The 15,213-nt window shown below is 51.8% G+C and overlaps 2 protein-coding genes across 3 annotated transcripts in view; both read right to left on the bottom strand.

The window, feature by feature from the left end:
- Window positions 1-816: 816 nt before the first annotated feature.
- Window positions 817-1,740, bottom strand: LOC121843651 (proline-rich receptor-like protein kinase PERK10). The gene has a single exon (XM_042313413.1). The coding sequence runs from the start codon at window positions 1,738-1,740 to the stop codon at window positions 817-819; it is 924 nt and encodes a 307-aa protein (XP_042169347.1).
- Window positions 1,617-15,213, bottom strand: part of LOC112239815 (5-azacytidine-induced protein 2) — a 29,350-nt gene continuing 15,753 nt past the window's right edge. For both annotated transcript variants that reach the window (XM_042313410.1, XM_042313411.1), the window contains exons 7-8: window positions 14,584-14,696; window positions 1,617-2,322 (exon numbers count right to left, since the gene is read on the bottom strand). In XM_042313410.1, the coding sequence (XP_042169344.1) occupies window positions 1,892-2,322; window positions 14,584-14,696 (544 nt within the window). In that variant the 3' untranslated portion in view covers window positions 1,617-1,891. The remainder of the gene's footprint in view (window positions 2,323-14,583; window positions 14,697-15,213) is intronic.

The following is a 15,213-nucleotide window of genomic DNA, read 5'->3' as shown; positions in this document are numbered from 1 at the left end:
CCACTAGGCTACCTGCCCCCCTCCTCTAACCACTAGGCTACCTGCCCCCCCCTCTAACCACTAGGCTACCAGTCCCCCCCCCTCTAACCACTAGGCTACCTGCCCCCCACCCCTCTAAACCCCTAGGCTACCTGCCCCCACCCCCTCTAACCACTAGGCTACCTGCCCCCCCCCTCTAACCAGTAGGCTACCTGCCCCCCCCCTCTAACCACTAGGCTACCTGCCCCCCCCCCTCTAACCCCTAGGCTACCTGCCCCCCCCCCTCTAACCCCTAGGCTACCTGCCCCCCCCCCTCTAACCACTAGGCTACCTGCCCCCCTCCTAACCAGTAGGCTACCTGCCCCCCCTCCTCTAACCACTAGGCTACCTGCCCCCCCCCCCCTCTAAACCCCTAGGCTACCTGCCCCCCACCCCCTCTAAACCCCTAGGCTACCTGCCCCCACCCCCTCTAACCCCCTAGGCTACCTGCCCCCCTCCCTCTAACCAGTAGGCTACGCTGTGTTGTGTGATTAAAAACAGCTTTAGGTGCTACTGGGGTGTATATATATATAAACCACTATATATACTATACCAGTATCTGTTACAACCACTAGCGCAGACACACTATGACCTCTATATTATTAAGGACAGATAACAGAAGGATTGACTATATACACCTTTATAATAGATAACATGTAAATAAGTCACATTAGGAGGGAGGGGCTAAAATTGAAAAGCAGTCAGACTGTAAATTAGTTCACTACAGCTTTGAGCTCTAGTAAATACCAGTATGGGATACACACACATAAACACAGTCATAATCTGGCTGTCCAGGACTCATCCCATCATCTTTCTCTCTTGGGTGGATGAAACTCTTCCTGATTCCCAGGGAGGGGAGTCATCCGTGTGTCTGGGCCGGGTCAGAGGGGAGTCATCCGTGTGTCTGGGCCGGGTCAGAGGGGAGTCATCCGTGTGTCTGGGCCGGGTCAGAGGGGAGTCATCCGTGTGTCTGGGCCGGGTCGGAGGGGAGTCATCCGTGTGTCTGGGCCAGGTCGGAGGGGAGTCATCCGTGTGTCTGGGCCAGGTCAGAGGGGAGTCATCCGTGTGTCTGGGCCAGGTCGGAGGGGAGTCATCCGTGTGTCTGGGCCGGGTCAGAGGGGAGTCATCCGTGTGTCTGGGCCGGGTCAGAGGGTAGTCATCCGTGTGTCTGGGCCGGGTCAGAGGGGAGTCATCCGTGTGTCTGGGCCGGGTCAGAGGGGAGTCATCCGTGTGTCTGGGCCGGGTCAGAGGGGAGTCATCCGTGTGTCTGGGCCGGGTCAGAGGGGAGTCATCCGTGTGTCTGGGCCGGGTCAGAGGGGAGTCATCCGTGTGTCTGGGCCGGGTCAGAGGGGAGTCATCCGTGTGTCTGGGCCGGGTCAGAGGGGAGTCATCCGTGTGTCTGGGCCAGGTCAGTGGGGAGTCATCCGTGTGTCTGGGCCAGGTCAGTGGGGAGTCATCCGTGTGTCTGGGCCGGGTCAGTGGGGAGTCATCCGTGTGTCTGGGCCGGGTCAGAGGGGAGTCATCCGTGTGTCTGGGCCAGGTCGGAGGGGAGTCATCCGTGTGTCTGGGCCAGGTCGGAGGGGAGTCATCCGTGTGTCTGGGCCGGGTCGGAGGGGAGTCATCCGTGTGTCTGGGCCGGGTCAGAGGGGAGTCATCCGTGTGTCTGGGCTGGGTCAGAGGGGAGTCATCCGTGTGTCTGGGCCGGGTCAGAGGGTAGCCCATCAGAAGCTTCTCCCGTGGTTTGCTCTGTGGCTAGTTGAATCATCCTGGAGCAAGTTCCCCAGGCTGGAGAGTCCATAGGAGTTGTCTCCTCATCTTAAGGCAGGTTTGGTGTTGCACAGCAGGGCAGCCTTAGAGCCAGGGGTTCTCCACCTCAGTAGGGTGGGGGCTTGGCCCAGTCTCCATTAGGGCTCATGGGGGTACTACCCCTGGAGGAGTGGATGGGGCTGCCCTGGCTCAGACCCTGCCTCTGGCCCTCCCAGAAGAGGGCGTCGCTGGGTTTGGGCGGGGAGGGGAAGGACCAGGAGGAGTCATCTAGAGAGGCCTGGTTGAGAGGAGGAGGAGGCAGGAGGACAGGGCTCGTACTGTCCAGGCCCAAGGCTCCAGGGTAGTGGCTGGACCAGGGACCGTTTGGCCAGTAGTCCTCCCTGAGACCCTCCAGAGCCGGAGGGCCCACGGGGGGAAGGCAGGGCCGGCCAGAGCTAGAGGGGACAGGGGGGGCTCGGGGCTCGGTCATACGGACTGTTCGATGGTTCAGGTTCTTCTCCACATCGTCCAGGCACTGAACAGGGACAGTTGGTGCAGCTAGAGAGAGAAGGGCACAAACAGTTTCTTTAACTTGCTTCAAAATCAGGTTGTCAGATAATTAAAAACATTCTACCTGGTTGTGTTCAGTAGACGTCAAAACAGGAGGAAACATTTTGACACGGTTGTTTCGGTACTAAACTGAACTGGTACAATGACACCAATTGTTGGTTTTCAGTTGCATTATGTTCTACCACGTTATGCCCTACTGAACAAGACCCAGTATTTAGCACCATCACCCTTGCCACCTACCCCAAAGCAGAGGGACAGACAGCCAGACAGGCACCATCACCCTTGCCACCTACCCCAAAGCAGAGGGACAGACAGCCAGACAGGCACCATCACCCTTGCCACCTACCCCAAAGCAGAGACACAGACAGCCAGACAGGCACCATCACCCTTGCCACCTACCCCAAAGCAGAGGGACAGACAGCCAAACAGGCACCGTCACCCTTGCCACCTACCCCAAAGCAGAGGGACAGACTGCCAGACAGGCACCGGACCCTTGCCACCTACCCCAAAGCAGAGGGACAGACAGCCAGACAGGCACCATCACCCTTGCCACCTACCCGAAAACAGAGGGACAGACAGCCAGACAGGCACCATCACCCTTGCCACCTACCCCAAAGCAGAGGGACAGACAGCCAGACAGGCACCATCACCCTTGCCACCTACCCCAAAGCAGAGGGACAGACAGCCAGACAGGCACCATCACCCTTGCCACCTACCCCAAAGCAGAGGGACAACAGCCAGACAGGCACCATCACCCTTGCCACCTACCCCAAAGCAGAGGGACAGACAGCCAGACAGGCACCATCACCCTTGCCACCTACCCCAAAGCAGAGGGACAGACAGCCAGACAGGCACCATCACCCTTGCCACCTACCCCAAAGCAGAGGGACATACAGCCAGACAGGCACCATCACCCTTGCCACCTACCCCAAAGCAGAGGGACAGACAGCCAGACAGGCACCGGTTCACCCTTGCCACCTACCCCAAAGCAGAGGGACAGACAGCCAGACAGGCACCGTCACCCTTGCCACCTACCCCAAAGCAGAGGGACAGACAGCCACCGTCACCCTTGCCACCTACCCCAAAGCAGAGGGACAGACAGCCAAACAGGCACCGTTTGCCACCTACCCCAAAGCAGAGAGACAGACAGCCAGACAGGCACCATCACCCTTGCCACCTACCCCAAAGCAGAGGGACAGACAGCCAAACAGGCACCGTCACCCTTGCCACCTACCCCAAAGCAGAGAGACAGACAGCCAGACAGGCACTATCACCCTTGCCACCTACCCCAAAGCAGAGGGACAGACAGCCAGACAGGCACCGTCACCCTTGCCACCTACCCCAAAGCAGAGGGACAGACAGCCAGACAGGCACCGTCACCCTTGCCACCTACCCCAAAGCAGAGGGACAGACAGCCAAACAGGCACCGTCACCCTTGCCACCTACCCCAAAGCAGAGAGACAGACAGCCAGACAGGCACCATCACCCTTGCCACCTACCCCAAAGCAGAGGGACAGACAGCCAAACAGGCACCGTCACCCTTGCCACCTACCCCAAAGCAGAGAGACAGACAGCCAGACAGGCACCATCACCCTTGCCACCTACCCCAAAGCAGAGGGACAGACAGCCAGACAGCCACCATCACCCTTGCCACCTACCCCAAAGCAGAGGGACAGACAGCCAGACAGGCACCATCACCCTTGCCACCTACCCCAAAGCAGCACTCAAGAAAATAAATCCATTTCAACCAATTTCAAACAAAGCAACTCATCACACCGGACTGTTCATGAAGACCAGAGAATATTCATTTGGATTATGTTGCAATCCTTTGTCTATGGAACTCTCTTAGTATCGCAACACCACACCATTTAGTCCACTGTTTATTATGACTGGCTCTAGTGATCATTTCAGTTAGTGTGACTGGCTCTAGTGATCATTTCAGTTAGTGTGACTGGTTCTAGTAATCATTTCAGTTAGTGTGACTGGTTCTAGTAATCATTTCAGTTAGTGTGACTGGTTCTAGTAATCATTTCAGTTAGTGTGACTGGTTCTAGTAATCATTTCAGTTAGTGTGACTGGTTCTAGTAATCATTTGGGCTCAATAATCAACTCTAAATGCTGTTGATTGATATCCATTATCCTCTAAGTTGGATGACTGCCAATAACTAGGCTAATTAATTAAAGATTGTTCCTGTGTACCTTGAGGGATGTGTGGTTGGGTGATGCTGACAGAGTGTACCTTTAGGGATATGTGGTTGGGTTGGGTGATGCTGAAAAGGAATTAGTAAACAGTGTGTGAATATAATAGACAAAATATTTATTAAGAAATTATTTATCTTACATTCAGTCAGCATTTTAGTTTAGTTTTATCCTCTAGAAATCAAAGTGACAGGCAGACATGTAGAGAGACAGGCAGACATGTAGACAGACAGGCAGACATGTAGACAGACAGGCAGACATGAAGACAGACATGTAGACAGACAGGCAGAGCGACAGACAGGCAGGCAGTCAGACAACAGAACAGCCATGCACAGACAGGCAGACAGAAGAACAGCCATGCAGACAGGCAGAGCGACAGACAGGAAGAGCGACAGACAGAGCGACAGACAGCCAGAGCGACAGACAGCCAGACAGACGAACAGCCATGCAGACAGCCAGCCAGACAGGCAGAAGGCCAGCCAGCCAGACAGGCAGAGCGACAGCCAGCCAGACAGGCAGAGCGACAGCCAGCCAGACAGGCAGAGGGACAGACAGACAGAAGAACAGCCATGCAGACAGGCAGAGGGCCAGACAGACAGGCAGAGCGACAGCCAGCCAGACAGGCAGAGGGACAGACAGACAGGCAGAGGGCCAGACAGACAGGCAGAGCGACAGCCAGACAGACAGGCAGAGGGCCAGACAGACAGGCAGAGGGACAGCCAGACAGACAGGCAGAGCGACAGCCAGCCAGACACTGTAGTTTCCAGAGGCTGTATAGCTAATTGGGCTGAGTAGTGTGAGGAGAGATGGGAGTGAGAATCACACCTCTGACGTTCCCTTCAGAACTAGACAGGCTTCAGAAACACAACACACACAGGCCTGATTAAGGCTTTTAGAGAGATGCATCCCTCAAGAGATAACATGGCTTAGCAACTATATTTAAAGAGAATATACATTTATTTCTATGGTAAAGAGAGTCAGAGCAGTTCAGTCAAACGTCTCACACACACACACACACACCCTCTTTAATATGCAGCACAAACGCATGCAACATTAGACACACACATCATTGGTTTTCTATCCAATCATCATGTTGAGCAGACAGTAAAGTTTAAATGAGAGTTCCTCTGTTTTTGATGGAAGAGCAGGAGGCAGAGAGAGAGAGAGAGAGAGAGAGAGAGAGAGAGAGAGAGTCTCATGAGAGTTTCCCATTTGAATAAAAGTGATTTCGTAGTAAGAACCTCTGACGAATACAGATGCTCGGTGTCTTTGAATAAATACATCTCTCCCCTTTTTCTCTCATCTACGAAACAGGATTAGTCTGGGATATTCACTAGAATAAATATATTTGCTCTTTACATTTCATTCTAATTTACACCTCTTGTTTGGTCCCCTGTTCCACAAAGAAAATAGCAACAAACTACATCTCTTCAGGGGTGAAAAACATCAGAACAGGAAAGAGAGATAGCTTTAATATCCTAATATATCCTCTACCATTGTAGTGCTATGATAATAGCCCAGCTGTTTTTTCCACCTAGCCTACAGTAGCATCCCTCTTTCTCCACCGAGCCTCCAGTAGCATCCCTCTTTCTCCACCTAGCCTCCAGTAGCATCCCTCTTTCTCCACCTAGCCTAGTAGCATCCTTTCTCCACCTTCCCTCTTTCTCCACCTAGCCTCCAGTAGAATCCCTCTTTCTCCACCTAGCCTCCAGTAGCATCCCGCTTTCTCCACGTAGCCTCCAGTAGCATCCCTCTTTCTCCAGTAGCATCCCTCTTTCTCCACCTAGCCTACAGTAGAATTCCTCTTTCTCCACCTAGCATCCAGTAGCATCCCTCTTTCTCCACCTAGCCTACAGTAGAATTCTTCTTTCTCCACCTAGCATCCCTCTTTCTCCACCTAGCCTATAGTAGAATTCCTCTTTCTCCACCTAGCCTCCAGTAGCATCCCTCTTTCTCCACCTAGCCTCCAGTAGCATCCCTCTTTCTCCACCTAGCCTCCAGTAGAATCCCTCCTTCTCCACCACTAGCCTCCAGTAGCATCCCGCTTTCTCCACGTAGCCTCCAGTAGCATCCCTCTTTCTCCAGTAGCATCCCTCTTTCTCCACCTAGCCTATAGTAGAATTCCTCTTTCTCCACCTAGCCTCCAGTAGCATCCCTCTTTCTCCACCTAGCCTACAGTAGAATTCCTCTTTCTCCACCTAGCCTACAGTAGAATTCCTCTTTCTTCCACCTAGCCTCCAGTAGCATCCCTCTTTCTTCCACCTAGCCTCCAGTAGCATCCTTCTTTCTCCAGTAGCATCTTTCTTCCACCTAGCCTACAGTAGAATCCCTCTTTCTTCCACCTAGCCTAACAGTAGCATCCCTCTTTCTCCACCTAGCCTCCAGTAGCATCCCTCTTTCTCCACCTAGCCTCCAGTAGAATCCCTCTTTCTTCCACCTAGCCTCCAGTAGCATCCCTCTTTCTTCCACCTAGCCTCCAGTAGCATCCTTCTTTCTCCACCTAGCCTCCAGTAGAATCCCTCTTTCTTTCAACCTAGCCTACAGTAGCATCCCTCTTTCTCCACCTAGCCTCCAGTAGCATCCCTCTTTCTTCCACCTAGCCTACAGTAGCATCCCTCTTTCTTCCACCTAACCTACAGTAGCATCCCTCTCTCCACCTAGCCTACAGTAGCATCCCTCTCTCCACCTAGCCTACAGTAGCATCCCTCTCTCCACCTAGCCTACAGTAGCATCCCTCTTTCTTCCACCTAGCCTCCCTCTTTCTTCCACCTAGCCTCCAGTAGCATCCCTCTTTCTCCACCTAGCCTCCAGTAGAATCCCTCTTTCTTCATCTAGCCTCCAGTAGCATCCCTCTTTCTTCCACCTAGCCTCCAGTAGCATCCCTCTTTCTTCCACCTAGCCTCCAGTAGAATCCCTCTTTCTTCCACCTAGCCTCCAGTAGCATCCCTCTTTCTTCCACCTAGCCTACAGTAGCATCCCTCTCTCCACCTAGCCTACAGTAGCATCCCTCTCTCCACCTAGCCTACAGTAGCATCCCTCTTTCTTCCACCTAGCCTACAGTAGCATCCCTCTTTCTTCCACCTAGCCTACAGTAGCATCCCTCTTCTCCACCTAGCCTACAGTAGCATCCCTCTCTCCACCTAGCCTACAGTAGCATCCCTCTCTCCACCTAGCCTACAGTAGCATCCCTCTTTCTTCCACCTAGCCTCCAGTAGCATCCCTCTTTCTTCCACCTAGCCTCCAGTAGCATCCCTCTTTCTTCCACCTAGCCTCCAGTAGAATCCTCTTTCTTCAACCTAGCCTCCAGTAGCATCCCTCTTTCTTCCACCTAGCCTAGTAGCATCCCTCTTTCTCCAGTAGAATCCCTCTTTCTTCCACCTAGCCTCCAGTAGCATCCCTCTTTCTTCCACCTAGCCTACAGTAGCATCCCTCTTTCTCCACCTAGCCTCCAGTAGAATCCCTCTTTCTTCCACCTAGCCTACAGTAGCAACCCTCTCTCCACCTAGCCTACAGTAGCATCCCTCTCTCCACCTAGCCTACAGTAGCATCCCTCTCTCCACCTAGCCTACAGTAGCATCCCTCTTTCTTCCACCTAGCCTCCCTCTTTCTTCCACCTAGCCTCCAGTAGCATCCCTCTTTCTTCCACCTAGCCTCCAGTAGCATCCCTCTTTCTTCCACCTAGCCTCCAGTAGCATCCTTCTTTCTCCACCTAGCCTCCAGTAGAATCCCTCTTTCTTCAACCTAGCCTCCAGTAGCATCCCTCTTTCTTCCACCTAGCCTACTGTAGCATCCCTCTTTCTCCAGTAGAATCCCTCTTTCTTCCACCTAGCCTACAGTAGCATCCCTCTTTCTTCCACCTAGCCTACAGTAGCATCCCTCTTTCTCCACCTAGCCTCCAGTAGAATCCCTCTTCTTCCACCTAGCCTACAGTAGCATCCCTCTCCACCTAGCCTACAGTAGCATCCCTCTCTCCACCTAGCCTACAGTAGCATCCCTCTTTCTTCCACCTAGCCTACAGTAGCATCCCTCTTTCTTCCACCTAGCCTCCCTCTTTCTTCCACCTAGCCTCCAGTAGCATCCCTCTTTCTCCACCTAGCCTCCAGTAGATCCCTCTTTCTTCCACCTAGCCTCCAGTAGCATCCCTCTTTCTTCCACCTAGCCTCCAGTAGCATCCTTCTTTCTCCACCTAGCCTCCAGTAGAATCCCTCTTTCTTCCACCTAGCCTCCAGTAGCATCCTTCTTTCTCCACCTAGCCTCCAGTAGCATCCCTCTTTCTTCCACCTAGCCTACAGTAGCATCCCTCTTTCTCCAGTAGAATCCCTCTTTCTTCCACCTAGCCTACAGTAGCACCCCTCTTTCTTCCACCTAGCCTACAGTAGCATCCCTCTTTCTCCACCTAGCCTCCAATAGAATCCCTCTTTCTTCCACCTAGCCTCCAGTAGCATCCTTCTTTCTCCACCTAGCCTCCAGTAGCATCCCTCTTTCTTCCACCTAGCCTACAGTAGCATCCCTCTTTCTCCACCTAGCCTACAGTAGCATCCCTCTCTCCACCTAGCCTACAGTAGCATCCCTCTTTCTTCCACCTAGCCTCCAGTAGCATCCCTCTTTCTCCACCTAGCCTCCAGTAGCATCCCTCTTTCTTCCACCTAGCCTCCAGTAGCATCCTTCTTTCTCCACCTAGCCTCCAGTAGAATCCCTCTTTCTTCAACCTAGCCTCCAGTAGCATCCCTCTTTCTTCCACCTAGCCTACAGTAGCATCCCTCTTTCTCCAGTAGAATCCCTCTTTCTTCCACCTAGCCTACAGTAGCATCCCTCTTTCTCCACCTAGCCTCCAGTAGAATCCCACTTTCTTCCACCTAGCCTACAGTAGCATCCCTCTCTCCACCTAGCCTACAGTAGCATCCCTCTTTCTTCCACCTAGCCTCCCGCTTTCTTCCACCTAGCCTACAGTAGCATCCCTCTTTCTTCCACCTAGCCTCCAGTAGCATCCCTCTTTCTTCCACCTAGCCTCCAGTAACATCCCTCTTTCTTCCACCTAGCCTCCAGTAGAATCCCTCTTTCTTCAACCTAGCCTCCAGTAGCATCCCTCTTTCTTCCACCTAGCCTACTGTAGCATCCCTCTTTCTCCAGTAGAATCCCTCTTTCTTCCACCTAGCCTACAGTAGCATCCCTCTTTCTTCCACCTAGCCTACAGTAGCATCCCTCTTTCTCCACCTAGCCTCCAGTAGAATCCCCTCTTTCTTCCACCTAGCCTACAGTAGCAACCCTCTCTCCACCTAGCCTACAGTAGCATCCCTCTCTCCACCTAGCCTACAGTAGCATCCCTCTCTCCACCTAGCCTACAGTAGCATCCCTCTTTCTTCCACCTAGCCTCCCTCTTTCTTCCACCTAGCCTCCAGTAGCATCCCTCTTTCTTCCACCTAGCCTCCAGTAGCATCCCTCTTTCTTCCACCTAGCCTCCAGTAGCATCCTTCTTTCTCCACCTAGCCTCCAGTAGAATCCCTCTTTCTTCAACCTAGCCTCCAGTAGCATCCCTCTTTCTTCCACCTAGCCTACTGTAGCATCCCTCTTTCTCCAGTAGAATCCCTCTTTCTTCCACCTAGCCTACAGTAGCATCCCTCTTTCTTCCACCTAGCCTACAGTAGCATCCCTCTTTCTCCACCTAGCCTCCAGTAGAATCCCCTCTTTCTTCCACCTAGCCTACAGTAGCATCCCTCTCTCCACCTAGCCTACAGTAGCATCCCTCTCTCCACCTAGCCTACAGTAGCATCCCTCTTTCTTCCACCTAGCCTACAGTAGCATCCCTCTTTCTTCCACCTAGCCTCCCTCTTTCTTCCACCTAGCCTCCAGTAGCATCCCTCTTTCTCCACCTAGCCTCCAGTAGATTCCCTCTTTCTTCCACCTAGCCTCCAGTAGCATCCCTCTTTCTTCCACCTAGCCTCCAGTAGCATCCTTCTTTCTCCACCTAGCCTCCAGTAGAATCCCTCTTTCTTCCACCTAGCCTCCAGTAGCATCCTTCTTTCTCCACCTAGCCTCCAGTAGCATCCCTCTTTCTTCCACCTAGCCTACAGTAGCATCCCTCTTTCTCCAGTAGAATCCCTCTTTCTTCCACCTAGCCTACAGTAGCACCCCTCTTTCTTCCACCTAGCCTACAGTAGCATCCCTCTTTCTCCACCTAGCCTCCAATAGAATCCCTCTTTCTTCCACCTAGCCTCCAGTAGCATCCTTCTTTCTCCACCTAGCCTCCAGTAGCATCCCTCTTTCTTCCACCTAGCCTACAGTAGCATCCCTCTTTCTCCACCTAGCCTACAGTAGCATCCCTCTCTCCACCTAGCCTACAGTAGCATCCCTCTTTCTTCCACCTAGCCTCCCGCTTTCTTCCACCTAGCCTCCAGTAGCATCCCTCTTTCTCCACCTAGCCTCCAGTAGCATCCCTCTTTCTTCCACCTAGCCTCCAGTAGCATCCTTCTTTCTCACCTAGCCTCCAGTAGAATCCCTCTTTCTTCAACCTAGCCTCCAGTAGCATCCCTCTTTCTTCCACCTAGCCTACAGTAGCATCCCTCTTTCTCCAGTAGAATCCCTCTTTCTTCCACCTAGCCTACAGTAGCATCCCTCTTTCTCCACCTAGCCTCCAGTAGAATCCCACTTTTTCCACCTAGCCTACAGTAGCATCCCTCTCTCCACCTAGCCTACAGTAGCATCCCTCTTTCTTCCACCTAGCCTCCCTCTTTCTTCCACCTAGCCTCCAGTAGCATCCCTCTTTCTCCACCTAGCCTCCAGTAGAATCCCTCTTTCTTCCACCTAGCCTCCAGTAGCATCCCTCTTTCTTCCACCTAGCCTCCAGTAGCATCCTTCTTTCTCCACCTAGCCTCCAGTAGAATCCCTCTTTCTTCAACCTAGCCTCCAGTAGCATCCCTCTTTCTTCCACCTAGCCTACAGTAGCATCCCTCTTTCTCCAGTAGAATCCCTCTTTCTTCCACCTAGCCTACAGTAGCATCCCTCTTTCTCCACCTAGCCTCCAGTAGAATCCCCTTTCTTCCACCTAGCCTCCAGTAGCATCCCTCTTTCTTCCACCTAGCCTCCAGTAGCATCCTTCTTTCTCCACCTAGCCTCCAGTAGCATCCCTCTTTCTTCCACCTAGCCTACAGTAGCATCCCTCTTTCTCCACCTAGCCTACAGTAGCATCCCTCTTTCTTCCACCTAGCCTACAGTAGCATCCCTCTTTCTTCCACCTAGCCTACAGTAGCATCCCTCTTTCTTCCACCTAGCCTACAGTAGCATCCCTCTCTCCACCTAGCCTACAGTAGCATCCCTCTTTCTTCCACCTAGCCTCCCTCTTTCTTCCACCTAGCCTCCAGTAGCATCCCTCTTTCTCCACCTAGCCTCCAGTAGAATCCCTCTTTCTTCCACCTAGCCTCCAGTAGCATCCCTCTTTCTTCCACCTAGCCTCCAGTAGCATCCTTCTTTCTCCACCTAGCCTCCAGTAGAATCCCTCTTTCTTCAACCTAGCCTCCAGTAGCATCCCTCTTTCTTCCACCTAGCCTACAGTAGCATCCCTCTTTCTCCAGTAGAATCCCTCTTTCTTCCACCTAGCCTACAGTAGCATCCCTCTTTCTCCACCTAGCCTCCAGTAGAATCCCCTTTCTTCCACCTAGCCTCCAGTAGCATCCCTCTTTCTTCCACCTAGCCTCCAGTAGCATCCTTCTTTCTCCACCTAGCCTCCAGTAGCATCCCTCTTTCTTCCACCTAGCCTACAGTAGCATCCCTCTTTCTCCACCTAGCCTACAGTAGCATCCCTCTTTCTTCCACCTAGCCTACAGTAGCATCCCTCTTTCTTCCACCTAGCCTACAGTAGCATCCCTCTTTCTTCCACCTAGCCTACAGTAGCATCCCTCTCTCCACCTAGCCTACAGTAGCATCCCTCTTTCTTCCACCTAGCCTCCCCTTCCACCTAGCCTCCAGTAGCATCCCTCTTTCTTCCACCTAGCCTCCAGTAGCATCCCTCTTTCTTCCACCTAGCCTCCAGTAGAATCCCTCTTTCTTCCACCTATCCTCCAGTAGACCTCCTCCTTCTTTTACCTAGCCTCCAGTAGCATCCCTCTTTCTTCCACCTAGCCTACAGTAGCATCCCTCTCTCCACCTAGCCTACAGTAGCATCCCTCTCTCCACCTAGCCTACAGTAGCATCCCTCTCTCCACCTAGCCTACAGTAGCATCCCTCTTTCTTCCACCTAGCCTCCCTCTTTCTTCCACCTAGCCTCCAGTAGCATCCCTCTTTCTTCCACCTAGCCTCCAGTAGCATCCCTCTTTCTTCCACCTAGCCTCCAGTAGAATCCCTCTTTCTTCCACCTAGCCTCCAGTAGCATCCCTCTTTCTTCCACCTAGCCTCCAGTAGAATCCCTCTTTCTTCCACCTAGCCTACAGTAGTATAGTAGACTCTCTTTCATCAACAACTTTTATTTTGAAAGATTCCTTGTTGATGGCATCTTGTTTTAAGATGTGTGAAAAGACAGGTTGGGTTTCGTTATCACTCAGAGAGAAGGGGAAGGGAACTTGAAGAGAAAACATTCATTTCTCTACACTAAATAAGTAGCAGTATGTCAGACAATCTGCTCTTTAGTCCGAGGCCCTCTCCCTCATACACAGGGATTATGTTAATGAGGGCACATTATCCTGGATTGTTCAGATAGAAATACATTACCTAGAAAATACACACATCAAGACATTTCTGTCTGCAGCCTTCCAGATCATTACAGAACATCTGCTGAAAGTGCCCCCAGCCAGGACTTACGTTCTCTGTTAGCTGTGGTTTGTCACTCGCCTCGTCTGTGAGCTGCGGTTTGTAACTCGCCTCGCCTGTGAGCTGCGGTTTGTCACTCGCCTCGTCTGTGAGCTGCGGTTTGTCACTCGCCTCGTCTGTGAGCTGCGGTTTGTCACTCGCCTCGTCTGTGAGCTGCGGTTTGTAACTCACCTCGTCTGTTAGCTGCTAGCTGTGGTTTAACTCACCTCGTCTGTTAGCTGCTAGCTGTGGTTTGTAACTCACCTCGTCTGTGAGCTGCTAGCTGTGGTTTGTAACTCACCTCGTCTGTTAGTTGCTAGCTGTGGTTTGTAACTCACCTCGTCTGTTAGCTGCTAGCTGTGGTTTGTAACTCACCTCGTCTGTTAGTTGCTAGCTGTGGTTTGTAACTCACCTCGTCTGTTAGTTGCTAGCTGTGGTTTGTAACTCACCTCGTCTGTTAGTTGCTAGCTGTGGTTTGTAAATCACCTCGTTTGTTAGCTGCTAGCTGTGGTTTGTAAATCACCTCGTCTGTTAGCTGTGGTTTGTAACTCACCTCGTCTGTTAGCTGCGGTTTGTAACTCACCTCGTCTGTGAGCTGCTAGCTGTGGTTTGTAACTCACCTCGTCTGTGAGCTGCTAGCTGTGGTTTGTAACTCACCTCGTCTGTGAGCTGCTAGCTGTGGTTTGTAACTCACCTCGTCTGTTAGCTGCTAGCTGTGGTTTGTAACTCACCTCGTCTGTTAGCTGCTAGCTGTGGTTTGTAAATCACCTCGTCTGTTAGCTGTGGTTTGTAACTCACCTCGTCTGTTAGCTGCGGTTTGTAACTCACCTCGTCTGTGAGCTGCTAGCTGTGGTTTGTAACTCACCTCGTCTGTGAGCTGCTAGCTGTGGTTTGTAACTCACCTCGTCTGTGAGCTGCTAGCTGTGGTTTGTAACTCACCTCGTCTGTGAGCTGCTAGCTGTGGTTTGTAACTCACCTCGTCTGTGAGCTGCTAGCTGTGGTTTGTAACTCACCTCGTCTGTGAGCTGCTAGCTGTGGTTTGTAACTCACCTCGTCTGTGAGCTGCTAGCTGTGGTTTGTAACTCACCTCGTCTGTTAGCTGCTAGCTGTGGTTTGTAACTCACCTCGTCTGTTAGCTGCTAGCTGTGGTTTGTAACTCACCTCGTCTGTTAGCTGCTAGCTGTGGTTTGTAACTCACCTCGTCTGTGAGCTGCTAGCTGTGGTTTGTAACTCACCTCGTCTGTTAGCTGCTAGCTGTGGTTTGTAACTCACCTCGTCTGTAAGTTGCTAGCTTCTTCACCAGGTCAGACTGTTGTTGCAACACTGAGTGTAGAGAGGAGATCTCAGTGGCCAGGGCCTCATAGGACTGTAGCACTGCCTTATCGCTGTAGAATAACAACACAAGACTACAATGAGACAAGACTACAGGACAACACTCCTACATTCATCTACAGGACCATTTACATTTGCACAATACATACTTAAATCAGGAATACACAGATTATTATATTTGTGGAAACAGTAATGCTGCCACTTTCCCCTGCAGTTCCAGAATATTAAAAATAAATAAATAAACATACATTTAATTGATAGAAGAAAAATCCTTTAACATTAAAACGCAAAAGACCTACATGTATATTTTCTATTATCGGGTCAAGATGCAAGAAGACAAGATGTTTTGAGCATCAAAAAAGGGAGTTTGAGACGTGATGTTGGTGGCAGCACCTGGAAGACTGCCTTGTAGAGGGGCACAGATCTCATGAACACGTGGACTAAACCGGACTCAGCAGAGAGAGAGAGACCAACTGGAAGACTGCCTTGTAGAGGGGCACAGATCTCATGAACACGTGGACTAAACCGGACTCAGCAGAGAGAGAGACCACCTGGAAGACTGCCTTGTAG

Source organism: Oncorhynchus tshawytscha, unplaced genomic scaffold, assembly GCF_018296145.1.
Source record: "Oncorhynchus tshawytscha isolate Ot180627B unplaced genomic scaffold, Otsh_v2.0 Un_contig_6493_pilon_pilon, whole genome shotgun sequence".
Lineage (NCBI taxonomy): Eukaryota > Metazoa > Chordata > Actinopteri > Salmoniformes > Salmonidae > Oncorhynchus > Oncorhynchus tshawytscha.
This window is presented reverse-complemented; position numbering and strand designations above follow the sequence as displayed.

Excerpts from the sequence above, each read along its gene's own strand:
- LOC121843651 (XM_042313413.1), bottom strand. The coding sequence starts at position 1,740 with ATGGGCTACCCTCTGACCCGGCCCAGACACACGGATGACTCCCCTCTG.